The sequence below is a fragment of the Platichthys flesus genome, chromosome 5, assembly GCF_949316205.1.
Source record: "Platichthys flesus chromosome 5, fPlaFle2.1, whole genome shotgun sequence".
Taxonomy (NCBI): Eukaryota; Metazoa; Chordata; class Actinopteri; order Pleuronectiformes; family Pleuronectidae; genus Platichthys; species Platichthys flesus.
Genome location: NC_084949.1, coordinates 7,860,633 through 7,888,544, shown reverse-complemented (window position 1 = coordinate 7,888,544; position 27,912 = coordinate 7,860,633). Strand labels below are relative to the sequence as shown.

Here is a 27,912-nt window from a genome sequence, read left to right as displayed (position 1 = left end):
GAATGCTCCGATGATCCTGTAACATTGTCTGATGCATTGTGTGTTTGTCAAGAGTCTTTTTCTGATGAGGACATGAACACATGAAAACAGAAACAAAGATCCAACCTGTCATTTGTTTACATCTATGTACAGAGTAAATACAAAATGAAATAAACAAAATCTAAAGTTCCATCTCAGGCACATGTGGTAGAATCAAACTGGATGTCACATGACATCAGCTCATGACTTCCCATATCCCTCTTTGGGTCATTCAACAGTAGAGAGGCAGCAAATGAAAAAAAAAGAAATAAAAAAGATCCTGCCAAATGGAATGATTTGATGTGCAACATTTAAACAAAAACAAGTGCATGTTGAGGACGGGAATCTCCAGATCAAACTCCTGAGTTGAACATAATGTTAAACAGCGTCCCAATCTACTGATCACAAAGAAAAGTGCAGAAAAAAAAAAAAGGTACTTTTTTTTTTTTTAAAGGGGCAGAGATTCCGTGCTCTTCCTTCATGGGCCTTTTACACAGAAAACAATCGCTCAGGTGTAAATCATATATGGAAAACGTTGAAATTCCATTAAGCTGCTGCAGTTTTTTCCTGGTGCTGTGCATGTGCATGTGACTCTCTGCACCACTGTCACTGCTTACCGGGACATGGAGACATGGTAAAAAGACAGCCACAGCTCAGACACACAACCCAGCCGTAACATTTTTCAAATAAACGACAGTGCATTAAAACCAAGACAACACTTAAAAAAACGGAGTGCCAATTCATTATCTGTGCTCCATGGATAATATGGTTCTCCTGGTCCTTCAACAGTTATTACAGCATATCAGATGAATTTCTCAAACTCTGAATTGTCTTCATTGAAACCAAAGTAAACCAGCTATAATGATTCGAAATGTGGGAGTTAGTAATTATTAACCCTGCCCTCAGGTTGGTTGGTTTGGGTGTTAGCAAGATTAGGCAAAAACTACTCAACAGATTTCTACGAAACTTGGAGGGGAGTTTGGACATAAAAAGAATAATTAATGGATATTGATGCCAGAAATCAGGCATGTTCAGGGGAGCCATGTCTCTGTGTGTTTGATGTGGTGTTGATTGAAATAAAAATCGAGTGAATTTAAATGTAGTTTTATAAAAAGGGATTTTTTGGGACTGGGCGGAGGTATGAACTGTAATGAGTGTCTTTCGAGCATCCACATGTAATTCTCACTGCTCATCAATTTAGAAAAGAGATTTTAATAAGGTGAGCATAATACTATTTTCTGTTGCAGCTCTTCTTGAAAACACTGAAGTTGTGCTGAAACTATAAGAAAATTCATCATTCTTAAATTGAAATAATTTCAGTTCTGATCAGGTACCATCAGGTCACTATTATAATATCTAGGTTATAATGTATTGGTGTGTAGGGGGGTACTTTTGGTAGAGTTGTTAGCCTTCTTGAAAATCACTTTCAGTAGTTTGTGAGTTTGGCTGTGAAACAGCATTGATGGATGTAAAACAAACAATGACTTAACACTGAAAACATCACTGGACACACAGGTGGTGACAATACTCTGAAATATGAATAATAATATTGAAGCCAAAGTTAGGTTTGCATCACACACCTGCTTCAGATTGAGTGTCTGGTTGTGTAAAAAAAAACAAAAGTAATCTTAATTGTCAGATTCCAGCTGTTGCATGTAATTCACATGACATGGGACTTGCAGTTTGGGAATCAGACAGATGCACACATTCAGTTTTTTTTTGTTTTGTTTTTGGAAGGCTCCACATCTGCATTGAGTCAATGTTTCTGACAGTTTGCTGTATTTATCATGTGTCTCTGCGCTGATTGATAGAAGAAGAGAAAGTGGCAACAAAACACAGGAGCATGAAGATGGTGGCGTAAAGGACAGGAAGGCTGTGAAGGAAGGCACAATATAGAAGCGGGTTCCCACAACTGGTCTCTTCTCAGTTGGTCTTACCGAGCGTTTGAGACCATGTGGCCTCTGCCAGTGATGAGGGACAACTTCATCCTAAATCTAAAAGGAAGCAGCAGGTCACATGACAGGTGGGTGCTTTATCTCTCTCTCTCTCTCACACTAAAGGTTCCCCCAGGTGTTGGGAGGGGGAAACTGGTCCACATCACCAGATTCGTCATGAGATTTGTCCCCCAGGTTGAACGTCAGCTTGAACCGCAAACGTACTTTTTCCTGAAACGGAAACAAAATGTCAGATGTTTCGCTACCACCTATGATGTCGAAAATCAAACTCTTCTAGAATGTACAAATCATAGAAGTGTAAACAAAGAGCTATGTTTACGCTGTGTGTTTATCACAGAAAAGCATTCTGTATCATTATGGTGCAAACATTCCTTTCACAAGAAAAGTACTTTTAGATTGTTTGTATCCATGTATGCTCAAAAGACTGAAACTGACATACATAAAATGGTGTTATTAAATGTAATTAAAATGGTGTTTTGTGAGGAAGAGGAGCACCTTGTGTGGGTTGGCCAGCAGCAGGATCTGTGTGATGGCAGCTGGAGGCAGGATGGGGTTGAAGGCTGGGAGCTCAGTACTAGAGGGAGGCTGCAGCTTCACTTTCATCACCTAGGCAACATAGGCACATCCAAACACACACACAAATAAACTTTAGAAGCTTCAAATCAATATTTTAAAGCAAAGTTTTAACGCACATCATAAAAACAGCCTAAAAAAAGTGAAAAGTGTAGATTGTGGAGAACATACATAAGAGTTTTGAGGTTACACTGTAGCTGTCTGGCCCACAACTCTTTCACTCTCACTGATCCGATTATACAGTGTGCAGCTGTTTCAGTAAAATGCTCCAACAAGCAGACACTCACAGTGAACAGGTAAATAAATTAATGCTAAAGAGCCAAGAGACCAAAAACGAAGATGAAAGGAGTGAATGTTCAAATAGTTGATCATGTGAACAGAAACACAACTTTAAATGGGAAGGTTCACCGGGAAAGAAGAAATAGAGCTGAAGCAAGTTCTTTTACACTGTGTTTTAAGCCTAAAGGTCCACCAGAAGTGGCTAAGCTAAGGGACATTAGTATTTCCCAACAGTCCCTGAATGCACCTAGTCGGAAGATAACAGTGGAATTTTAGACTAAAAACAAGGTGTAAATGACCTTGTTTCGAGTCGAATATGTCTGGGCTTGACACCACTTTGATGACAAGCCCAGGAGCAGTATATGGTTTACACCTGAAACTCTCAGTGTTTTGTGGACCCAAACACTTCATCCACGCCTCCATCATCATATTGGGGATTGATAACGAGTCAATTTAAATTGCTGGGGGAACTATCCCTTAAAATGATAGTTTGTAGTTTTGTCTCTGAATATGCCAAATTTATAAATTTTGGATCTGTCTGCTAAAAACTTTGCCACAGAAATACAAAAATGTGTCTCATCTGCACTCAAGTCAAAAACAGTTAAACAGAGATTAACAAATAATATTTTTGTCAATGGATCTGGTTTCCAGGTGACCGAATGTTAGGACTCTTACAAGACACAAACGCTGAGAGCTGTAATTGGGACGCCTTCAGGTACATGATGAGCAGACAGGAGGGACGTACCTTGGGCACAGCAGCCTGAAAGCGGATGTTGGTGACGAGACTGGGGGCGGATGACAGCATGGAGATGATCACCACCAGCACGTCCGGCCGGGACGGAGGACAGTCACGGGCAAAGGTGAACAAAACCCGGAGACTGTGTTTATCGAATACGGTCACTGGCAACAGGCTGCCTGAAATATAAGTGCACACACAATGAGAAAAAACCCCATGGAAAAACTGAATCTATGATGGGAACCAGTGTCCCTGTTGGAACTGGTGTTATTGTTTGTTCTTACTTGGTTTGATTGACTCCAGAGGCACAGTAACGTCACTTAGAGAGATGCTGTCATAGAGGTCGCCAGCAGCTGTGAGACTGAGGTTAGAAAGGAGGAGAGCGTCGGGCTGCTCTGATTGGACGGACAGGCCGGACGTGGGCCCTGGACCTGGAGCAGAGGAGGTGGTGTTTGCAGGGGGAGCGGATCTAGGACTGGTGTGGGACATGGTCTGGAGATCTCGTAAAGTGACTCTGGAGTGAGGCTGGACCTTATCCCTGTGTGTAACAGCAACACGATCAGGAGTGTAGAGGAACATGAAACATGTTTGTCCACTCAAGTTACAAGTGCCGCCCGTCCACAGGTATGTTACCACTGTTCAACTCCAAAAATATACATTATAAACCCCACATCTCTGTGTGTGTGTCTCTTACCATTTGACCTGCTGGCTCTCTGGAGGTAGGGACTGCTGCATTAATGTCTTCCCCAGCAGATCCAGCTCTTCCATGGCTTTAGGAGGAGCAGTGGAGCCCCCTGCTGGCGGAGCATGCTGTGTCTGGACCACGGCTGGTAGCAACACTGCAGTCGATGCCGATGGAGCAGAAGATTCTGTGCTATCAGCAGACTGTAGAGTAAAAACGAGGGTTTGAGTTTGCACTGCAGGGCTTTAAGAGGCAGGAGATGATGTTATATGGTTGGAGAATTGTATCAATATCTGCTTTAATGCCACTTTTTGTATAATATTATTTTATAAATGTAGATATGTCTTAATTTTAGCATATCTCATTGTTATATTGGTAGTTTGTAAATCTTCCACTTGGTGGCACCAAAGTTACAATTTCAGCTTCTACAAATACTGGCTTTAAAGAGAGACCACATTTACTACAAGTTAGCTTAAAACTTGCACCTGAAGAGAGTTCTGGGAGTCGTAGTTCTCCGCTACATTCAATCCTAAGAAGACAAGAACAATAAAAAGGTTAATTACATTTGATCCCAGCTTTTGAGGTGGTTTACCCAAACTTTGTTTCTGCTGACAAATGATTTACAACACAATAAAAAACATCAGTGCTTATGTCAGAATTTGTGAAAGGTTAATTATAAACAGGCTGGAAATGTGTCGCGCTTTGTTGTGGTCTGGCCAGGTGTGGTCTGCCGCTGAGGATGCTGGGTATTAGCCAGCTCGCCAACAGGCATTCGTCCCCCCGGTGAGTGGAAATAAGGATATAGTGCTGACTTTCCCTTTCAAGCTTGTTAAAAATGTTCAGTGAGCCAGATGATGTTTTTTTTTTCCTAAGCAACGAGCTGGAACTTACCCAGAGACATGAGTTCATCATCCAAGAGGCTGATACCAACATTCTGAGTAAGGGTCTGTAGGTTGGAGGGGTTGGCTGATGCATTCAGCCCCATCAGATCCAAGAGTGCTGAGCTACTGTTGCCTGATTTGGACAGAATATATTCATCAGTGATCTTATAGTCTACAGAAATATGTTATCTATAAATGCTAATGATTGTTAAATCCCATTGACCTTAATACACATACCTGGTTGTGAGGGCATTGATGTGCCATCTTTTGTTATCTCCTCCCCCTTCACCAGCTGTCTGTACAGATTGATGACCTGTGTCAAGCTGTCATTGGCCTGTAATATATCCGCTGTAAGCAGAAATGAATTAACAACATCAGACGGTTTATCTAGTCATGCTCTGGATGAATCAGAATGGAAACAAAAGCTTCAGAAAAGTCTTGAGCTTCCTCATATGATTCCAGAAACTACCCACGGACCCAGAGCTTCGTCGTTATCCTCCGTGTCGCTGGCCAATCGGAAAAGGGTGGGCCTCATCTTTTCACAGCGCAGGTACAGATCCTGAAATTAGAACCACGTGAAAACCCTCAAATCTCCCATCTACTGAACAGTCCCAGGACAATCATGAGGCTGTAGCTGAAGCATGTTTCAATGTGCTGAGCCGTGCTCACCTTAATGAGTTCCTGGTTGCTCTGGGAGCAGCTCTCCTTACTGTAGCCCTCCAGCAGCTGGCTCAGCAGGCTGACGCTCTCCTTCACCTCCTGGATGGCGTTCACCCGCTTCGATACCTTTTCCACCCGCTTTTGATCCTGCGGAAAAGAGAGCGATGAACTCTCACAGACCTTAGACTCAATTTGTTCCGTGATGTAAAAACAGGGATAATTAAGTCTATATTACAGTTTTAGATTATCACAGCAAACACAACCACACAGTATATGAGTGTTATTAACTTAACAAATGTTTTATAGAAAATACAAGCTGATATTTCATTAGGAGATCGAGTAGGCAACGTAAATCACAGTATAAATCAATACAATAAGAAATTTAAATACTGAAAGAGCCTTGAGATTAATAGATATTATTATAATGAAGTTTGTATTTTAAACAATACACATGCACATACTGTACAGCACATCTGGTTAACAAAGCGGGTGACTCACTTCCTGAACCATTTCCTTAATGAGCTTGTTTGCTGCTCTTAGATCTTCTGGGTGAGTGCTGTTCAATAAGCGAGACAGCGTCTACAAAAACAGGATGGGGCAGAGGAAAGAGTGGAGGATGTGAATTAGTAAACTGTTGGTGCTTTAACAATTTGAGCACAAGCTTCATTTCAAAAGGATGCGATGGGTAAAGATCTTTATGGATCAAGACATGAGGATGATACAATTTAGTCCTTCCCTTTGTCAACCACATTTATCGTCATCACTCATACCTTGGATTTCTCTTCATCCTCAAAAACTGCACTTTTAGCTCTAGGTGGAGGGGGTGGGAGGGGCTCGTCATCAGGAAGCACAGGATCCTGTTTGACAATACCTGGAAGAGAAGGAGGACAGCCTTCATACTTCAACAGCCTATTTACTTACATTTTGTATAAAGATCTCTGCCAGAGAATCTACGTCACTCTGAGCGCTGTCAGAGACACGTGTGATGCTGGACAACTGCAACGTGGTTAGAAAATCTATTTTTAAGATCACATTCACCTCACGTCTGTGACTTATCAGCATGAAAAGCAGAACTGACAGCATTTGAAACAGGCACAATATCAAACAACTTAAAAAGGGCATAAATAAACCCCTGTGTGGAGAGCATATGGAATAACAAACCACACATATTGGCTGTTCTCAGACATGAACTCTGGAAAATGGCCTCACAATGGGCTCCAGACTTCATACAACTTCATTTCAAATATGATCAACTCAGCAGGAGATTTTCCGGTCAGACGCATTGCCGTATGTGTTTCTGTTTACTGCACATCAACAAGGGTGTCGGCCCAAATCGGTCCAAGTTGACATCTTTGTTTTCTACGTGTGTACCACCTGTATTCTGAGATGTTTGTCTTTTTATTTTTTCCAGTTTTGCATCTGTCGAGGTTAAAAAACATCTTTAAAACATCCACTAGCTTTCGGTGAATCCTCCAGAGGGCTTCCTGCTGAGTTCTCACACAGTTCTGGAGTTTTTACTCAACCAACTCAACTGGCGTTTGCGGTCTCACATACAGCCGCACCAGATAATATCAGGAGATTATCCAGAGTTCAATCCATGCATGAAGCAGGTTTGTGTCACAATAAAATAAAAACAAGAAATGTCCTTTCGCTTGAGTATTTGTCATGTTCTCAAACATCAGGAGCACTCACCCTGCTTTTTCAGCATCTGATACGCGTCTGCTATCTTGATCTCCTCTGGCAGCTTCACCGTCCAGCTGTACACCATCTCTAACACTTTCTTCTTCACTGGATCCGGAGCCCGGGCACCTAAATACTACAGGGAGAGGAGGTGGGAGGTATGTAAAAAATATATATGGAAAAATTGTGTATTTTTTTTCTTTTATCCTTAGAAATTTTTCATGAATAAATAAAGATAAGATACAGCCATTAAACTGAAGCACATTTTTGACACTAGTGTGTGGTGAGTTACTCTGGTTAAAAAAATCCTGGCTGGTAGTTAGACATATCTCATGGTCCCAGCTTCATATTCAAACACAACAGATGTGAGTATTCTATTCTGAATTCTGCTATCAAACCTCCTCTTGGAGCTATTCTGTGTGATTACGAATATAGCCCCTGTTTTAAACAGCAATAAACACCAACAATAATAATTGTCATGGCTTAACAGATGAGATAGAACTTAGAACTATTATTACCTTGGGTGAAACTACCTTGATGAGCTCATTGAGAAAACGAAACTTTCCCACTTCAACGTGGAATCGCTTCCCACAGCTCTTCATGCACGTTTCAAGGACCTGGAGGTGGTTAAAATTCAAGTTTGGTGGTTTTTGCACGTTAGACAATCATAGTAATGACATTTGACACGTGTTGTGCATTTTGCAGGCCTTTGCACGCATAAGACACAAAACACACATACACAAGTGTTGAATTAAAGAAATTTCATCTCTCACCATAAGCGCTTGCAAAGCCTCCCACTCCTGAGGAGACTGGATTTTGTGGGCCAGAAGTCTGGTTGCAAGCTGAGGACTGATGGATAAAACAAATATTTAACTTTACTCACAGATAAAAGGTGTGAAGTATGAATATACACTAAATACATTTGAGACAAAACACCCTTGATGTTAAAAACAAACTCTTTAAAATCAGCTGGGAGACATGCTTAAAGTTATGATTAACTTTTATATTACTGATAGGATTCATGTTTTTTATTAAGCAAAAGAATACCTGTTAAACTGGATGAGAGCAGGTTTACAGTCCAGACCAGAAGTATTTGAACAGTTATACAGATTTTGATTCTTCAGGCTCAGAGCTTCAGCACGTTCATTTGAAATAATATAATAATTACCAAGTCTCAAGTTTAACTTAAACATTGTAAACATAAATACAAAAAGACCTGAGTGGGAGATGTAGCCATTTTAACAACACACCAAGTGTTCAAAACTCATTCTACACTTGGCTTCTAAATATTTCAATGTTCAGTTTGTCATTTCACTGTTAGCTCATGCACAAAACAGCTCACACGCGGGAATTAGTTATGTCTTAATTTGGAAGTGTAGTTGAAAGAAGCAAGCTGCACTCAGTAGAGCACATACCATCGAAACAGTTTCAAATTCAATCGAGCCGCAACAAATTTCACACATTCGTATCAGTTCCTAAAAGTGCCAGATTTTTTCCATCAAGAACCATGAATAATTCACTAGGAAAATGTTGAAAGTCTTGCAACGTTAAAGAACGTGAAAAAAACCCTCTCTGGATCAGCACCAAAATCTAGTTCTTTCCTGACCCATAAAGTTTCATGGAAATCCGTACTGTGGTTTTGTGTAATCTTGCTTACAAACAAAACAACCACAAATAAACAGACAGGAGTGAAAACATTGTCTTGGTGGAGACAATTAGAAAATGGATGAATTTTCAGTACACACACACACACGCACACACGCACGCACGCACGCACGCACAGACGGAGGCTGCAGTAAAGCTCTGTGAACATGACCAGGAAAGATACAGAGATTCTGCTGATGAATATGGTTAAATGACTTAAGGAAAAAGAGTTTCCACAAAATATTAAATGTAAAGACTTTGTTTGACTTCGTGTGGATCTGTTAAATTCTTTTTGAACACACAGGCATTATTTGTCAAAGAGGCCATGTCTCCCTGGCAGTTCTTGCTGTGTGGGAGGTGTCTGACAAAATACTTGTGGTCTGGACTCTAGATCAACAGCAGGCATAGCACGGATGTGTTATTCAGAAATGGTGTGATGACGATCGTCATCCTCATCTCACCCTTCTGGTTCATTGTTGAGCTGATCACAAAACCCCTTGATATTGTCCCAGTCACTCTCCTTGTTCAGAGGGTTGGTGGCCTTGTCTGTATAAAAGAGAAAATGAACATTTAGACTCAAATAAACATTAGATTTTATACGAGTGGATCTCTGATGTGACATTTGAGATCAAACTATTAAACTCGAGTCTCCGGACATGTTCTACTTCTGACATTAGTGTGTAGGTAGTGAGGGCCTGTCACACCTCTCACACTGACACCACACACAGTGACAGGTCCTGCACAGATTGAACAGGCTCAGGTGTCACCAGCCTCTGGTTGTTTGCAGACACCACCTCAGTTCTCTGCTGTGGAGGAGAGGAGGAGAGACTCTGCTGTGTGTATTAGCACGTGTGTCTCCGGTGCAGGTGGAAGATTCAGGTTCGGTTCATGTCTCAGTCCAGCAGCTAACTGGCTCGCTGGTGCGGTTAGCTCGCACGTTAGCTTCACTGGGGTGTTTACATGAATGTGTCATGTCAGTGAATCAGCGCCAACCTCACACTGACAACACGGACCACAACGTGAGTCCAAGTGGAGATAGGCTACAGACGAGGTGACGTATCATCCGAACCAGTCTGTTCCTCCACGTCAACAGCACTTTTTCCATTTGATGACAATCGCTCTCTCGACTCTGAGATAGATCCACAGACACAGCACTGCGACTACAGACTGAGAGGGACTCCCCAGGTTCCTCAGCAGCGTTCCGTCCTCACGCTAGAAGTCAATCTGCTTTAGAAATCAATGGTGACTTACTGATTCGAGACTCCAGGCTAACCTCTTCTGGAGGCGCCGCCGCCATCTTTCGAGAATAAACAAGAAGCCAGTCTCGCGTGGTTTTGTAACATATCGCGTGGACGCATGACGTCCACAGGCTGTATGGAAAGTCAACAGTGCCATATTTTCCTGCCTCTGTTTTCATGTGATTTACATTGAGACTTTGAACCGCCACACTCTCTCATTACTCACAAACTGAGCCTCTTTCTTTTCCAACATTCCCCCTAGATGATGATGATGATGATGATGATGATGATGCAACACTTCCTCCCACTGTCCAGAAATAACACCAAAATGATCCACATCAAGGCTAAAGATCATTCAGAGATACACAGCTACAACAGAAGTAAGCGGTCTTCATTGATAGATATATTCCAATGCTCTTTAACTAGCCATACAAAACATAAGGAGGATATAAATCTATTACATTCTCTGTGTTTATTTATGTTCTTTATTGTTAGCAGGGGTTAGTTTGCCCTGCATACCCAGTTCTAGACCGAAAATAATTATGGAAGAATAAACACACAGTGGGGAATCAGTTATCCTCCAACTGAAACTCACTTTGAAGTGAAACTACTGTACTTACACATGTCCATTTCACATACAGGTCATTGGCTGTCATCGTTGTCTGTCATACAGTACCTACCTTAAAAGTTTGCTTACGGCAACACAAAAACAACGACCAACTATTGAGAGTACATTTCGTATATATATATATATATATATATATATAAATATCAACATAGATCCCTTGTGTAGTAATATGTGGCGTTCATTCTGCATTATGGATATTTTTTAACGGTTACGTATGATTGCCTTATTTGACCTTTTATGATTCTGTGGTAGCATCAATCATCATCTTTGGTGTGGTTTGCAAGGGCAGCAGCATCTCAGTCGCTGACCGGAGGAGGCTGGATAGACTGAGTAGGAGGGCCAGCTCCCGTAGCCCAGTGGAGATGGTGGGACAGAGGAGAATGAAGGCCAAGCTGTCATCTCTAATGCACACTGAGGCCCACCCCCTGATGACTACATCACATCACCGGGCAGCTCTTTCAACGACAGACCGATCCTCCCAAAGTGTCTGAAGGAGGGGTTTTGCTGTTCCTTCCTTCCTGCAGCTGTAGCCCCATACAACCCGATCTGCTCCCAGTAGACCACACACACCAATTTCTGGCCTGCACTTTAGACTTAGGCTTCACCTTTTAACTGTGCAATATTAATTTCTGCCTGTGCAAATCGGGTAGAATGTGCAATCCGTTTCGCTGTACATATTCTCACACTGTACAGATTATATTTACACTGTATGTATTATCTATATTCCATATATATATATATTATATATATATATAATATATAAATATTTGTACTTCCTTTATAAGCCTTGAACGATTACCTCTTATTACTTTACCGATGTATATATTGGGGACTTGCTGTACCATTGCTAATCTCTCCATTGTGGGACTAATAAATAATGATCTTATCTTATCTTGTACATTTTTCATTTATGATTAAAAAAGAGACCAAGGAAAAGCTCATGAAATTATGGAAAACCAGTGGGAAAAAAAACATAACTTTTTATCAATAAAGCGGTAGGAAAACAATCAGAAACGGCAGATGGCACTCTTGGCTCTCCGTACATATCGACTCAGCAGCTCCCCCAGCTGGACACAAGGGCGAACAGCAGCCTGACACCGAGTAGCAGAGACCGCTGCCAGCGCCCCTCTGCATGCAGCTAGTCGCGTGGCTGAGCACCGGCACCGGGCTGCCTCCATCACCCACAACTGTGTGTAGCACTCTGCTTTAATGTTGTTATCGCAGAGAGGACGTCAGGAGAACCGCACCGGACATTGCACTCTGTATCCGGGGTTTTAACAGCCGCTGCAGCCACTGCACGACCAGACCAAACCCCCGAGCTGCGTGTCCACCAGGAGGGAACTATCACCCAGTGTCCACTGGACCTGCACCATCGCTCCTTCAGCGGAGACCGAGGAGCACACCCAGTACCACCAGCCCTGCACCAGCAGCTAGCAGCAGGCTAACGTGGCTGGTTGACGTTAGCTAATTTGGCTACGTGAGGAACTTTGCTGGCAGAGCCTCCGCCATGAACTCAGGACACCAGTCGTGTTTTAACCCGGTTGTTCTGCTCAAAGTCGCGGTGTAGTCGCTGTGACGTTATTCGCCGCGTGGTGAACCCGGTCCGCGAGATAAAGCTGGAGGAATAATGCGTGTTGGAGTTGCCAAAGTTAGCCAACATGTAGCTAGCGAGCGGGGCTAGCTGTTTGACGTGACTCACTGGCTGTGGATGAATGTAGTGAGACATCGGGTGTTGTCTGGATGTGTGTCGCCTCTTCACAGGCGACGACTCGTTCATGACCGGAGACAAACCCAGTGTCTCCCAGTGTCTTCACTGTCTCCTCCGAGGCACGAGAACCGAGGACGACGTGGTTTTATTTGAGCAGAAGATCACAGTGACAGCATGATGGGATCCCTGAAGGCTCTGCAGGAGTGGTGTCGGATACAGTGTGACAACTACAACGATGTGGAAATAAAGGACATGTCCACGTCCTTCAGGGACGGTTTGGCATTTTGTGCCATAATCCACCGCTTCAGACCAGATCTGATGTAAGTAGCCTGAAGTCAGACCATGTATCACCGATGCCCACTAACCTGATATCAGTTTACAGGCGTTTTAGGTTTTAACACTGTATTGAACTGGTTGTGGACTGTCCCCAGTCAAAGGTTGACAGCCTTCACACTGTTTCTCTGTAGTAAAATACAGAAATTGTTACTATGATCATCTACTCAGGGTAATAATAATAATAATAATACGTAAATATAACAACTGACTCAGTAGTGATCTCATCTGTGCTATATAGAGTATTCTGGGTTTGTCTGAGATTATGTAAAGTACGTGTCTGAAACATTATAGATTTGATGATTGATATTGATAGTGTTGTTTATAGTTTAAAATATGTTAATCTGATATTAAAGTATGGATGCTTACACATGAAAACCTCCCATCCGTGTTAAATTAGTTGACGCTGTAGGTGTTGATAATGTTATTTAATCGTAGACATAAGCAGTGAGTGAGAGGTCAGTGTGCTGCAATTAACCCAGGCTGACAAGTCATACCCTGTCTGTAACAACACGCCCCTCCTCTCTGCATTTTACACCTACTCCCACACACACACACACACACACACACACACACACACACACACACACACTGTGCAGAAGCCACCACAGAGCACAACAGCAGTGTCAGTGTGTTTTCAAAAGGCTCATTTTAGGGACGAGGAAGTGATGACTCTCCATTGTTCTGGTACAGACCAAAAACACTGTAAATGACAGACTAACTTATTGACCTACAGCTGATAGGTCATCTAGAGTTCATAGGTGAGTTCGATCAGCCTTTGCTGTGTCCTGAGGAATTCCATCACCCAGATAAGGTGGGCCATCATGTGCCTGGTTGAAATATGTCCGTAGACCTTTTTGTACTAATTTGATTAGAAACATCTCTGGTATTTGCAGTGTGACAGAATACACACACTGACTGACATTCATGTGGATCTCACTAGAAAAGCACCAGTTCTGTGTAGCGTAACGTGGCTGTAGTGTGGCCCTGTGTTTCTCAGTGGGTAGAGCCGCCTGTGGACAGCATCAGGATTAGTAGTTTGATTCAGACTGAAACAACTCGGTGACCCCTAGCTGTTGTAGGAGGACTGTGTTAAACCACTCAGCACATGGCCTGTTGTGTCCCTGCTCCGTCCTGGAGGGGAAACGTGGTCTGATGGGATGGTTTAAGACGATGACCGTCTTGCTCACGCTGTTCACCTCACAGGTGGGGCAGACTTCTATGAACAGTTTGGAATCATCCTTGGATGGGAGCAGAGTAAACATTCACTGTGGAGCAGTCTCTTGAGCACAAGTCAGTGAAGTGGAATATATCTACGCACACGTCGCAGCAGTAGAGCTCCAAGTACAACAATGGAGAAATCCTCAACACCCAACTTTCGAGCGATGCCTCTCCAATTTGTGTCCCTGCATGCCTCCCTGTCCAGCCCTCAGTGCTCTGATTCAGACAGACAGTCCGTCAGGCTAATCTGCGGCTGAGACCTCGGCCTGTCAAACTGGATTTAACTCTAATGCTGGGCCAGGCCAACATAGAGCCACCCTGCACCAAGCAGAGTCATCAAAACACACCCATGGGCCCAGAGGAGAGATGTTAGCGTGGCAAATGGCCTTATCTCATTTTTCTACTGTCACTCAGCCAATTGGAGAGGGATTAGGTACGACTTTGATAAACCATTCATGTCTAGTCATTAACCAAACTACATGGGACAGGGCTTTTAAAGTCAGTTGTGTTCATGTAGAGCTCCTGATCATCTGCATCTTGCGGTTTAGCACTACTTGTTTAGTCTCTACCACTTCTCTAGTGAAACTATAGATTATTATGTATTTATATGCTTCATGTTTGAATATCACAACATCACTGAATCTCAATCCTGTTTGCTCCAACACAAATTTACCACCTGACTGAACCAAATATAGCAGATATACTGGTTCACTCAGGTTTTGATCATGTGGATATTAAAGGACTGTCACACACTCACACAGACTGACTGTTCAATGGAAGTCCTCTCTCCGAAAATACACCTCGAAGCGAGACTCTTGAGTCACAGTGGATTAGGTTTAAAGTGCAGATCACACACATCACTCCGCCATCGGCTGGCACTGTCTGCCCTGTGAGTCTTAGTTTTGGCAGTGTTTTCTTTAGGTTGCTGTACTTCCGTCTGGTCGTGTTGGCAGACATGACACAGTGGACTTGTTTTGACATCATCTTGATATTAGATCTGCTGCTCAGTGGGTCTGTGACCATGGGAACTAGATTATAGAGAACAGAGGTGACTTTGTGCCGCTCCAACACGGAGCTCATTCATAGGGGTTTTGCCTTGTTGAATGTTCCACATGGTCTCAACAAGCTCACACTGGGGTCGCCATGCTTTATATTTTTTCCACCCCACTGTTGTCGTACTGCGAGACACTTAAATCAACATGAATTTACTTGCGCACACAACCGCACTTTCATCCCAGAAACACCTCAGACATTTTCCAGTTTTACTGCAGGATGTTTACTGGGGAGAGCTCTGGCATTTAGCTCCATCGCTCCGGGCTTTTCAAAGCCGAACCTTGTAATTATCAGCCCCATCACTCCTGTTCGCGCCAGCACTTCTTTCCTTTTGTCCTGGCAGTTGTTCATATCAAGAATCATTGATGTGGGACCAGTTGTTTCTAGGAGCTGGGAAGCCGTACCACTCACCATTTCTTCCTGTCACGCTGTCAAGCCAATAATAGCTTTTTGATGGTTAATAACATAAGAGGAAATAGGCCAGCCAGCTAAATGCAGTACTGTCCTGGATCAACATGGACAGTCACGTCTTCATGATCCTCTATTCTGTCCTTGGCCTCAGAGCAGAAACCACGAGTTGAGGTGTTGTAAGCTGTATATCTTTACCAAATGTTCATTTGAATTTTAACATTACTCTCTTCTGTCATTGCAGAGACTTTGGTGTGCTGTCTAAAGAAAACGTCTACGACAACAACCGACTGGTGAGTCAGTGTACAGCTGTATGTTTTGAGCTACGAGCGATGCTCTATAATCATGTGTTGGTGGTAATGTCACTGTGGCGTGTTTCATCACCTGAGGCCCAGCTATTATCTGTCACTCAGCTTAAGGCGTTGAATTTGTTTCTGCGTGTGCTGCACTCATCCATAAAATGATTACGTTCAATGATTTCATTCAGTCATGGTGGGTGTGACGTCAGTGTATTCCACCCTGTGGACAAAAGTGTCACCTAATCCTGATGAGGCCAAAGAGGGATGAAACCGGAGGCTTCATCCTCCAAAAAGGGAAAAATAATCGAATCCTTGATGTAAGCCTGTTGAGACCACATAGAGAAGATTTAAAGCGTAAGAGGGCTGAATTTGCAAGTAGATTGAATCCAAGTTTTTTTTAAATCATACTTTCCGTGTTCGCTTTTTCTACACCATCTGTAAACCAACAGAATATTGAGGGATGAATTGGGAGTCTCCTCATTTTCAGTATGAGCAGAGCTTTGGCAGCTCTCTGCAGCTGTTTACATTCTTTTTATACAGCAGCTCTCAGGGAAAGTGAGGCGACTGGTGGTAGCAGCAGAAATACACTCCTGGTATGCTGGCTGTAAAGTACTGACTCCATACAGTCTAAGCCCTAGAAGGTAATCCACGACGGCAAATGTAGAGAGCATGCTAAGCTTCTAGGTCAGATTGTATTCTGTTATTGCCAGATGTGAGCTCCTTGAATTTGTTCATAGTTGACTCTCTCCGTGAATTACTTTTCTTATAGACGTTTTAATACAGGAGATCATGGTACACTGAATACTCCCTGTTCATGTGAGACCGTGTCAGAGGTCGATCTCTTAGTGTCAGTAGTGATGACTTGCACTGAATTACATTATGCAGTTAAAGTCCATCCATTATCTATACCGCTGATCCTCGCCTATCCCGAGGATTGAGCCCTCCTATCATGTATATATGTAGGCATATTATGTATATTAAGAATATCATGAATATTATAATCAATATGGGCAGCTCCTCATTAAAGAAAAGTATCGTTCCTTATGGGTTCATCTCTGTTGATTATCTGGCGGTGGTTACAAACAAATCAATGTTTAAACTGTTGTGGGCTAGAGACGTCAGCTGAGTCGGTGTGTAAGTGTCTGCGTGTCAGCATAAGAGAGAGAGAGAGCGGAGAGAGCAAGCGGAGTCAGGTTGGACTGAATGATTGAATTAATATATATATATATATATATATATATATATATATATATATATATATATATAATGTACACTGTAACACGGTTCTAATGATCTCTATGTAAAGGCAGATCGTAGAGCCATTTTAATAGTTCACAATCTAAAAAGGTCATATCACCGACCCCTCGAGGAGATGATGACTGCTACACAGGTTCATAGCCTCCTCGCATTTTGGACTTGGGGCAGACTGAAACTTGCTACCGCCTATGGAGGCTCAAAGTGGTATTACTTGAAGGGATGGGCTGGGGCTAGCTACTTTAGCATCCTAACTTCAAATCTTGGTTGACCAAATGTTTTTATGTCAAAACCGTTATTAAATCATTCTTCTGATATCCTTTATTAATTTTTGACTTTATTTAACTTAAATATTTTACTCTCTGAAATAAAGTTCCATACCCAATGTACTGTTACCTACCTGAGCTGCATGAAGGCGGGGTTTAGTCAGTCTGACACGAGCATTACAACATCAGTCCGGAAGGAGCATTACTCATCATCATCATCATTGAGTCGTCATCCGAACAACAACACTTACCTAATTTTCTTTTTAAAGTATCTTGATTTGAACTGAAGTAGGTTCATGTGAGCTATTGGCATCTTCAGCCAGAGCACCAGTGGGTTTTGCTTTGGTATGTGGTCAGTAAATAGGTCTCGATAGTGGATCAGGAATATTTCTATTAGTCAAGAGGTTTCAATAGTTTTCTGTAAATTGCAGCAAACTAGATGCAGTAAAACTAAGAATAGAGAAGCATTTAATCTGTAAAGCAGGTATTATTTGTACAAAACGTTTTGTTACATGTTGACCATTTGTTACCTTTTTTGAGTTACGTCATTGTTGTGAAACTCCAATAAGTATTGTGTTGCGTAACCTAACCCGCTCTCTCAGGTCGTCAATGGAATTTCTTTATCAGAGCGATGGTTAGTCTCAAAGGACAAACCAAAATAACATAGCGAGCAAATTACTGATGTTTTGGCAGCAGAGTTAGACTATTTAGGGAAACAAGTATCTGCTGGTTAGTGGGCTTTGGTATTTAGCATGTAGCTCTGTTGCACACATGCATGCAACAGAGATTATTCTGCCCTCGGTTTCTACATGTTTACACCAAGACATTTAAGCAGACTATTGTAAATACCTAGATTTAAGGTTTAATTTGATGAAAACCTTTAGCAGCAATGTAACTCTACCTTGTTTTGTTTGATAGCCTCATTTAGAGGAATAATGATGAAAGCAAAACCTTCAGCGATGCATACAGTTTCACTTTCATCTGCTAAGGTGTCTGCCTCCCCAGTACAATGACGGTAAATGGACTTTTGTTTATGCAACTTGAAACAATGTGACATTCTATATGAAAAAGTCATGGTAATGCACAGACCCCAGTGTTACTGTTTTTCCTGTGTGATTACCTCATACCAAAGAATTGGTCCTGATGGAAAGCAGGCCGACTATGACTGAAGACTTAATGGGTTAACCAGTGGTTTACCTGTTAAGAGTGAAGAGATATCACCATGATCAGATCCCTGACTTGACTGTATTTAAATGATTTGCATGCATGTAGACTCACTGATAAATATGGTAAATGGTCTGTATTCTGTATCTCTCTTCAAGTCTTGATGACTGCTCACAGCGCTTACATTTTGCCTTTCATACAATGTGTCTATGTGCAGCACTTTCTCTTTAACACCTCCCTCACACAGAGAACCACCAACCTTCCTGTTAATGGAAACCCCCCTGTACATCCTGGGCCACATCGCCTATGCCTATAGTGTTTCAGTCTCTTTCTTATCTCCGGCCCTTGCCTACCTCTCCTATTAACTCCCTTCTTTCCCCTTTTCTCTGTCTTCTCCACATTGTAGGCATTTGAAGTGGCCGAGACACAGCTGGGGATTCCCGCCCTGTTGGACCCAGAGGACATGGTGTCCATGAAAGTGCCTGATCGGCTCAGTATCATTACCTATGTCTCCCAGTATTACAACTTCTTCAACAACAAATCTCAAGGTTTGTTTGCTTAATTCAGCTGGATTTGTAGCGATGTGAACTCTATAAAATACTTTTTATATATGAGTTTGAATCCTGTTATTCAATCCCCATTCTTTTCAGATGGGGATATTACAATTTACAAAAAGGATTTTACTGTATTTCTCAACTGATTTCCTCTACGTCCTCTCTTGCAGCCAACCCACCTTGCATAAAGAGGCCAAGTTCTGTTGGTTATAATGAGCCGGCCCAGAAAAGACCTTTGACCCCTTTGGAGGACAAAGTGGTTGAGTCTGAGGTAAGAACAACACTTTGCACGAGGAGAGGGCAAAGTAACGACCAGTGATTCCCCTTGTGCATGTGTTGACTTCTCTCTAAATTTCTAAGACTTAGTAGACTTTGGGCCACACTTAACTCTACACAGTAAGCCCTGCATGATGACAGTATGGAGCTGCCTGTTGGTAAGCTGTAAGTAATGTTTTGTTTACAGTGTCCTGAAATACAGTGAAGCCTCACATTGTTTTGTTGCATATTGCTGTGTATGTGAAGCCTTGGAATATCTAAGTGTAATTCTGCATGTACTATTCTGGGGGTATTAACTCATCAGATCTGGACAATACAAATCCCATCCCAGTACAACAATATACAATATCCACATACGTATTTTATAAGTACTACTTCCTCTTGTGGGCTTTGTCTTGCACAGCGGGGGGTAACCAAAGCGACAGAGGTAGAGTAATTCTATAAAGATAGCCTCTGTATCCTGTCTCTCTTCTCTTTCGCATGCTTTCAACTTCTTACCTCCATCCCCACACTCCAATGTACTGCTACCCTCCTCCACCTCAGCCTCCACCCCTCCCGACCCCAGTTCAGATGGAAATCCATTCCACTCCCTCCTCTTCCTGTTCTTCTTCCTCCTCATATCTGACCCCCCCTCCACTCTCTGATCCCGAACCTAGGCAGTAGGATGGGGTTTGGGGGGTGGGCTAGGAGGTGAAAGCTAAACTGTTAGGTCAGTCTTTAAAAAAAACAAAAAACATACCTTATATTTTACAAAAAAGACTAACCATTGCAATATCCTAACACTGTGTGCCAAGTTTTTGAATATGCTGCTTCTAACCCCTTCACATTATTTACTCAACCCCCCAAAAACAGATATATCCTCCCTGAATATCAGTTATATCCATAACGTGTGACTCGCAGAACCACTAACCCCAGCTGTATGGATTTTATTTACTAATAAACACTTAAATACATCTTGATAAACATTTTTGAGTTGATCCGAGATTGTCTGTTAAAATGAAAACTGAAATGCAGTAGCAAAGCACGTGAAACAACGAGCAGTAGATGATGCAGTAACCACGCAGACGTAGATAGCCTAACACGATGATCACAAATCCACATCCTCAAATCCTGACTCCGTGTTTGATCTCCCCCTCCCCCCTCCCCCATTACTCTCCATCTCCCCCCCCTTCCCCTGATGTCTCCACCCCGTCCCCTCTCTGCGAACAACGTTCCTGTAACTTGCACTAGCCGAGCCAGCCCTCGCAGACGGGTGGAGAAGCGGGCCAGCGCAGCTCGCTGAGCAGCACCTGCGCTGCCTGCCAGAAACACGTCCACCTGGTGCAGAGGTTTCTGGTGGACGGCAAGCTCTACCATCGCAACTGCTTCAGGTGACTCCCACAGCTACAGTAACTGTGTTTTACATGGCCTGAGTGAAATGCTCTAGAGCTGTCTAGAGATATCCAGATGTTGGCAATTATTTATTGATATCGGTGTAATAATGAGCTTTTAATAATACCATGTACACAAGTCATAATCTGAATCAAAGAATAACGATAGTACTTTCTATCATGACAATGTAGTTATCATTGATTCTTTTGTCCATTATAGCCGTGAAAATCGGATATCGTGACAGCCCTATTCTGGAGGTCTAATGTATTTCAGAAAAGGCTGTAATGCTCTTTTCATTTTCCTAAATCCTTAATCAGGTAATAACTGTCCCTCTTTTTGACCTGTTGAAGATCTGACTTTCTTCCTGTGTCGTTGTTTTCTCAGGTGCACAGAGTGTCACAGCACTCTCCTTCCTGGATCTTACAAATTGGTGAGCGACGCTGGGTCGTTGGTCTGCACACATCACCTCACAAGACAAGCTTTAGCCAACCAGAATGGCCGACCAGACATCAGTAAGAAACCAGTGGTGCTTCCGTCTGCCAGGATTGGTCGCAGCACGACTCCTCACACCTCGCCCTCTGTGAGGGACCAGGCTAATACTCCATCCCCAGTAGGCCGAACGAATGATACTGACATGCCTACCAGTGTCCCGGCCACTATCCCTCCTGTTACAACAAATACAACAGCTGTTTTGGAAGAAGCAAAAGACATAGAAGACAGTGGAGCGACAGAGGAGACACCACGTTCCTCTTCTCCCCCCAACCCTTTTGACGAGAGCGATGAAGAGGAGGAAGAGGGAGAGAAAGAGGAGGAGACTCAAACACCAGTCAAATATATACCCAACGGAGACGTTCCTTCTACACCTGTCAGTAATAATGAGGGTGTCTGTCGGCCGGTTCCAGCGCCTCGCAGAGTTACTGAACCAACTCCTCCTCCTCGTCCTGCCCCTCGGGTTCGACTTCCTCGTACGTCAGACGGCCTTGCAGTTGGTGTGTGCTCGTTGCAAAGCATTAACTTTTCTAAAGTTATGTACAAATTGATACTAATCCTCGCCTTTTATCTGAAATCACAGGGGAACAGCTGAAGCCTCCAATTCCTCCCAAACCTCGAGAGAGATCCCAGTCTCCCGGAAGGTAGATCAGTTTCTTTGAAATGCCTCCTCCTGTCCTTTGCCACCACTTCACATACATGACTCATATCAGCCCAGTCTTTCTCTGAATTACATCGTGTTACAGCATGTATGAGTTGTCTGCTCATCCATGCCTCTGTTTGGCTGTTCTGTTGTCTTCCCCTCTGTGACCCCTCCATCCCTATCTGTGTGTCTTCACTGTCCAGCTTGTCCAGTGGCACCCATAAACCTAAAGACCCACCTTGGCTCGCCCTCGTCCAATCAGAATCCAAGAAGAAGAAAGCCCCTCCCCCGCCCCCTGCCGGATTGGCAACACCTCCCAATGCAGGCTCTCTGTCCTCTCTCAAAGGGGACGGCTCCAGACCCAGCACACCGCCCCCGCCCGCCAACCCATTTGACGATGATGACGATGAAAACAACGAGGCAGAGGAAGAAGAGGGGGGTGAAGGAGGTGCGATTCCAACCATAGTGGTGGCGAGTCACCCGTGGTACAGCATCTCTCCTGCTGCTGATACAACAGGTGCCGAGACTCCCCCTGGTGGAGGGAGTACGTCGCGCTCTGCCAGCCCCGGGAGTGCAAAGAGCAAGAAACGTCGTCCAGCACCACGGGCGCCGCAGCCCCCTGCTGGTAACCAAGGTCTGTTTGATCAGAACCGCAAACGTAAAACTCATCAAAGATTTTATTCAAACTCTCCCATAAATAATTTTGTTCCTAGCAGAGATGGGAATTGTTGCAAGTATAAAATGAGCCTGCGATTTAAAATGGGGCATTGCAGATCAGATGACATGGAATAGTGACTCTTGGATTTGCAGTTTGATAATGAAACGAAAAATATCCTCTATCCCAAATCTTGATGTTAAATGTTCGTTGCTTTTTTCTCCATCCTGTCTCCATCTCAATCTACGACTTTGATTCCTCTTTTATTTCTGCGTTCTTTGCTCTCTTTTTTTACTGAATCTTCTTCCCTCTTCAGTTTTTTCTCACTCTCAGCCTTCCTCTTGCTCTCCCTCTCCAGCTCTCAGCATAGAGAGTCTGTCCTCGGTCTCAGACCACAGCTCCTCCCAGCAACCTTTGGGTGGCAGTGCCAGCAGGGACCAGGAACAAACATTCACCAAGAGTATCTCAGAGCCTTCCATTTGCTCACCATGCGACCCCTCGGACTTGCCTTCCTCCTCCACAGACGAACACCTGCTTCATCCCTCTCCCAGCCCGTACCCTGCTCCTATGATTTCAAATGCCAGCTCAGCTCCAGCCACCCCACAGACCAGTCGCAGTACAGGGACCAAAGGGGCTGGAGCCCCTCCACCACGACCCTCAACGACCCCCAGCCCACTGGCCTCCGGAGCCACACCGTCACACAGCAAGGTAATAGGATCACCTCTAAATAAAGTTATATTATTCAAAATACTTTGCACCTAATATAAATCCACCCGTGTTTCTCCTCTCATTTTAGCGGATTTGTAAAGAGAACCCTTTCAACAGGAAAGCTTCTCCCTCGCCTGCTAAATCTAAAACCAAACCACCAAAAGGCTCTCGTCCTGCAAGACCCCCGGCCCCTGGTCACGGCTTCCCACTAATCAAACGCAAAGTACAAAAACCAAAGACAGAATCTAGACAGAGTCTTGTTTGTCTAACATTAATATATACATATTCAGTTTTATTATTGAAATAAAATAGAAAGTTCTGCATCAAACACAGAAGAAGTAAATGGTCGGTCTCATTCAAACATCCCTCCAGGTGCAGAGTGATCAGTTCATCCCAGTGGAGGACATCCACGGAGAGATGACGCAGCTGGAGAAACAGCTGGATGAGCTGGAGCAGAGGGGAGTGGAGCTGGAGAAGAAGCTGAGGGACAACCCCAACGGTATGACCTCACTTTTAAGAGAGTCCTTTGACTCATTTAGATTTAATATTGAAACATTACTGAAAATATAAAAAGCCAAGATTCCTGAACTTTTAAATAATAATAATGAAAATATAAGACATTTTGTTTTTTTTTTCCTTTGTTGTGATATCAGATGAGGATGAGGAGTGCCTGCTGGTGGACTGGTTCACTCTGATCCATGAGAAACACCTTTTAGTCCGACGAGAAGCAGAGCTGGTCTACACGTAAGTTTCAGGCTGCAGAGAGAGGCCAATGTTGAACATTCTTTACCTGACCCAAAATATGGCAATACATGCAAAATGGATTACTTCACATCATCAGTCACTTAAATTAAGAATAGCTTTTTAATTAATGAGTAAGATGGGATTCAGTGGTTGTAATTAATTGTGTTAAATAATAATAGGAAATATGATCATGTAGAACAAGACAAGCCCATAGCTGCCAGCAGTTCCTCCCTCGCCCTGACAGGTCCGAATCCCTGTGGTTCGGACAAAAGGAAATAGCTTAGAGCCGGGCAAGTTGGATTCTTGCTTGGCACAAATCCGGATATCTAAGGATAAATGATATTGAAATATGAAGATAAATTTAAAATGTTGTCATTTTCTTATTACATTGCACAATATTAATTGTTGTCGTTGTTTCTGTTATTCTTTACTTTGCAGAAAGCAGGTTGAAAGTAGTATAGTGTAAGATACGAGTTTCTAACAGTTTGTATGGTGTGTGCAGGGCCAAGCAGCAGAACCTGGAGGAGAGGCAGGCTGATGTGGAGTATGAGCTGAGGTGTCTTCTCAACAAACCAGGTATGTTTGGCCTCGTCATGTGAAGAGTGCTACATGGATAACCAGATTCATTACCTGTTTGTTATTAGTGATGCATAGCAAATAACACACTTCTCCACTTAACTCTTAAATCTGCACCAAAAGAAACTTAAAGGGAAAATGTTTCAACATGTGTTCACTAAAACCTATCTCTGATCAGGGCATTCACATTAGTAGGCCACAAATAATCCATCAACTTCCCTTTGTTCCTCAGAGAAAGACTGGACTGAGGAGGACAAGAGCCGGGACGAGGAGCTAATGTCCGAGCTGGTCACCATCATTGAACAGCGCAACCAAATCGTAAACAACATGGACGAGGACAGGCAGAGGTGATCACTAACTGCTAGTTATTCTGACCCAGGATTTACAGAATGTTGATGTTTGTAGCTACCAGTGATTTAATATTTGCTCTGTCACAGGGATGAAGAGGAGGATAAACTAATGGAGGCCATGCTGAAGAAGAAAGGTAGGAATAAGTTATTTCCATTTTTAGCAGATGAAAGATAACATAGATGAATGTGGTCGCTGAATAAAACACTTACAAGTTGCATCTCACTCCTTTTTGTCCCCCATCCCTTACTTATGTGAGGTTTAATCCGGTTTATTTTCTTATTTTCCTCCTCATCAGACTTTCACAAGGAACCCGAAGGTGAGCAGCAGCCGCACCACAAGAAAAAAGGATCAAAGTTCAAACCCATTAAGGTTCTGAAGCGGCTGAGCCATAAAGGAGAACCAGGCAATAGCCACAGCCCTCGCAAGGAGAAGAGCTGAACAGCGGAGGACAGTCCTCACCCTACCCTCCAACAGGACATGAGGAAAATAAAACAGGATGTGAGAAGAGCCAAGAAAAAGAGACGACGTGTCCTTTAATAACCGTGTTATTTTATTAATGACTTTTAAGTGCAACTCAGAACTCACCCCTGCTCCTCTTACTTGATGCTTCTCCAAAAACGTCTGACCAGTAACGATTGTCTTTTGCCTTTGTGTTAAAACCGACAGTATGAAAAACTCAAGTGCTTTAAGAGCTGACACGAGCGAGTCTCAGCTCTCTGACCTTTCAAGCTAGTGAAGTTTCTAAATGACGAGGATGACTTGTATGTTCTCGCTTCACTTTTCCTGCATTGCACAGCAACTGTGAGACCTTGGAGGAAGTCAGTGGGATGTGATTTTATCTCTGCTACTCATGAGTTTTTAATGTTTTTAATCTCATCTTAATTGCTCATGTTCATTACCCGTCTCCTCTTTTGTTTAGTTTTTTTTCCAATCTTCATTCAAGAGTGTGGACTTTCAGTTTAGGAGCAGGCCTTATTCATTTCACATTCAACTTTTGTAACTCAACACCTTGTGCTTGCACTCAAATTACCCTGTGCTGAGATTAGCTGTGCTTGTGTTTAACACGCTATGCTTGCACTCTTGCACTTTCCAGCTCTTCTCCTCCTGCTGCTTCACCTAAAACATCTACTTTGAGATTTTGTTAAAATGAACAAATGAAATGATCGCGCCCTCATTATGGATGTGCTGGCTTTACATGTTTGAGAGCTCCATTCGGGTGGTCCCTGTTGATGTGCTTGAAGAGGAAAAGACGACAGCCTCATAGAGCAGGAGTCGAGTGGATCCCTTGGTGAACATTGAGCGGCAAAAAGAAATTCAGAATGGGAAAACTGTTGCTAGCAACTATTAAAAAATATGAGACACCGCCCTGTTTCTTTTTCCCCTCCAGTATGTTATGGGAAAATGTGACCAACAGAGAAGCAGTGTGAAGCTGGAGCACAGGATAGTGGAATGCAAGCTCACAGTTTGAGAACAAGCAGAGCAAATCTAAGCACAAGCAGGGGCTATTGGAGTGAGAGCGCAGTGTTTTAAGGGAAAGCATCACAAAATCTGAACATGAAATCAATAAGTCTTGATTTCAAACTGAAAGACCATGCTTTTGAAATAAAATAAAAAAAATCCTCTGCACCAGTCGATAAGATGAGAGATCTAAGAAAGTTTTATGTTGTGTCTTGTTTCAGCCTGTGGTACTAGTGAAAGGAAATTTTACATCTATCCTTGATCTTCATTTGTAATACCTTAGCTCCTCTAGCTGCTATAGTATGGTTGTTTGTAGTTTCCTTGTTTTTAGCTCCTTCAGTGATTCTGTCATGTGTGTAAATGCACATCATGCAACACATGGATGAATTGAGACACATACTTTAATGAATGTTTGCGATTGGAAACTAAACTGGGATTAAAAAGTCTGACGGATTTGGACAATGCTAGTTGTAGAGGACAGCTTTAAATAAAGTATGCTATAACTGACAGTTTTATTAATATGGAAGGTCATACACACAATTATGAATATTAGAGAAGGCAGATACTTGGCTTTTAAAAACTCTACAAAACAGATTTAACCTTTTGGGGGGAAAACCAGAATATGCAATCATTAATTTATATTTTACGATGCCTTTCTGTGTGTTTCTGTGTTTTTGCCTTAAAAGTGGATAAGACCAGTTTGAATACTGACATTTTGTACAGGTGCCATGTATTTGATTAGCTTCATTGTTGCAACTCATGTAAATGCCCGTATTGTTTACTGCTTGCTGTCCCTGTTTTGTCGTTTAGATTGTCTGTCTGTCTGTCCTCCATTTTAAATGGTTGAACTCTAGTATGACTATCTCTGCTTTGAGTCTGTCTTCCTCTACAGCTGAAACCAAGTCATTCTGCAGCTCTATACAATGTCCCCAAGCAGCAGCAGCAGGATCATATGAAATACTGACACTGGAAGGCAGAGAAATAAAATAAGTTAAACTAATGTATGTTTCAAGTTAAATTCTTCCTTCTCTTTGTCGCTGAAGCACAGAACAGAGCTCTAACCTCTCTGTCATCATGCATCCCTTTCAGAATCAACTCGATTCAGGGGCTTGTGTTGACAGATATTGCTGTTTTATTGCTTGCATTTGATTTCAAAGTAATTTTAGGAATAAGAGTGAAGAGTCAGAGGTCAGTCCTCTCTGCTGTCGCCTCCTCCGAGTCCACGTTGTCTGCTCTTTCCAAGCGGATGTCTTGGCGGCACTTGTCCAGTATTTCCAGCTCTCGGATTTTCTGGATTCGTTGTGACACAGAGACAGGATTCAGTGCAATTGTATATCAGAGATAATGAATTCTATTTCAGTACAGACAGAATCTGAACTTTCTGCAGTGCTATTGATTTGTCCTGCA

At 42.8% G+C, this 27,912-nt stretch overlaps 3 protein-coding genes across 5 annotated transcripts in view; 1 reads left to right on the top strand and 2 right to left on the bottom strand.

Moving 5' to 3' along the window:
• Positions 1-94: 94 nt before the first annotated feature.
• LOC133954472 (ADP-ribosylation factor-binding protein GGA1-like) lies at positions 95-10,406 on the bottom strand. Its single transcript, XM_062388912.1, has 17 exons — positions 10,360-10,406; positions 9,570-9,654; positions 8,238-8,313; positions 7,983-8,081; positions 7,477-7,600; positions 6,555-6,655; positions 6,283-6,363; positions 5,794-5,931; positions 5,602-5,683; positions 5,362-5,472; positions 5,135-5,257; positions 4,729-4,772; positions 4,256-4,446; positions 3,846-4,099; positions 3,571-3,740; positions 2,469-2,579; positions 95-2,183 (listed from the first exon to the last, which is right to left on the bottom strand). Exons 1-17 carry the CDS (start codon positions 10,403-10,405, stop codon positions 2,073-2,075), a joined length of 1,947 nt encoding a protein of 648 aa, XP_062244896.1. The 5' UTR covers position 10,406; the 3' UTR covers positions 95-2,072.
• A 1,645-nt stretch (positions 10,407-12,051) lies between these two features.
• Positions 12,052-27,505, top strand: micall1a (MICAL-like 1a). Of its 3 annotated transcripts, none has more exons than XM_062387917.1 (16): positions 12,052-13,002; positions 15,942-15,990; positions 19,087-19,228; positions 19,405-19,505; positions 20,741-20,880; positions 21,266-21,846; positions 21,954-22,014; positions 22,217-22,647; positions 22,985-23,376; positions 23,465-23,599; positions 23,749-23,875; positions 24,030-24,120; positions 24,623-24,696; positions 24,929-25,043; positions 25,134-25,180; positions 25,343-27,505. In XM_062387917.1, the coding sequence occupies exons 1-16, from the start codon at positions 12,857-12,859 to the stop codon at positions 25,483-25,485; spliced, it is 2,775 nt and encodes a 924-aa protein (XP_062243901.1). In that variant the 5' UTR covers positions 12,052-12,856; the 3' UTR covers positions 25,486-27,505. The 3 variants fall into 3 exon arrangements, with proteins under 3 accessions (XP_062243901.1, XP_062243902.1, XP_062243900.1); XM_062387918.1 differs by having other exon boundaries at positions 12,053-13,002; positions 21,266-21,870; positions 23,027-23,376; XM_062387916.1 differs by having other exon boundaries at positions 12,053-13,002; positions 21,266-21,870.
• The window catches only part of c5h22orf23 (chromosome 5 C22orf23 homolog), a 38,870-nt gene continuing 37,768 nt past the window's right edge, over positions 26,811-27,912 (bottom strand). Inside the window, exon 9 of the mRNA XM_062387919.1 lies at positions 26,811-27,795. Within this exon, the coding sequence (XP_062243903.1) occupies positions 27,688-27,795 (108 nt within the window). The 3' untranslated portion in view covers positions 26,811-27,687. The remainder of the gene's footprint in view (positions 27,796-27,912) is intronic.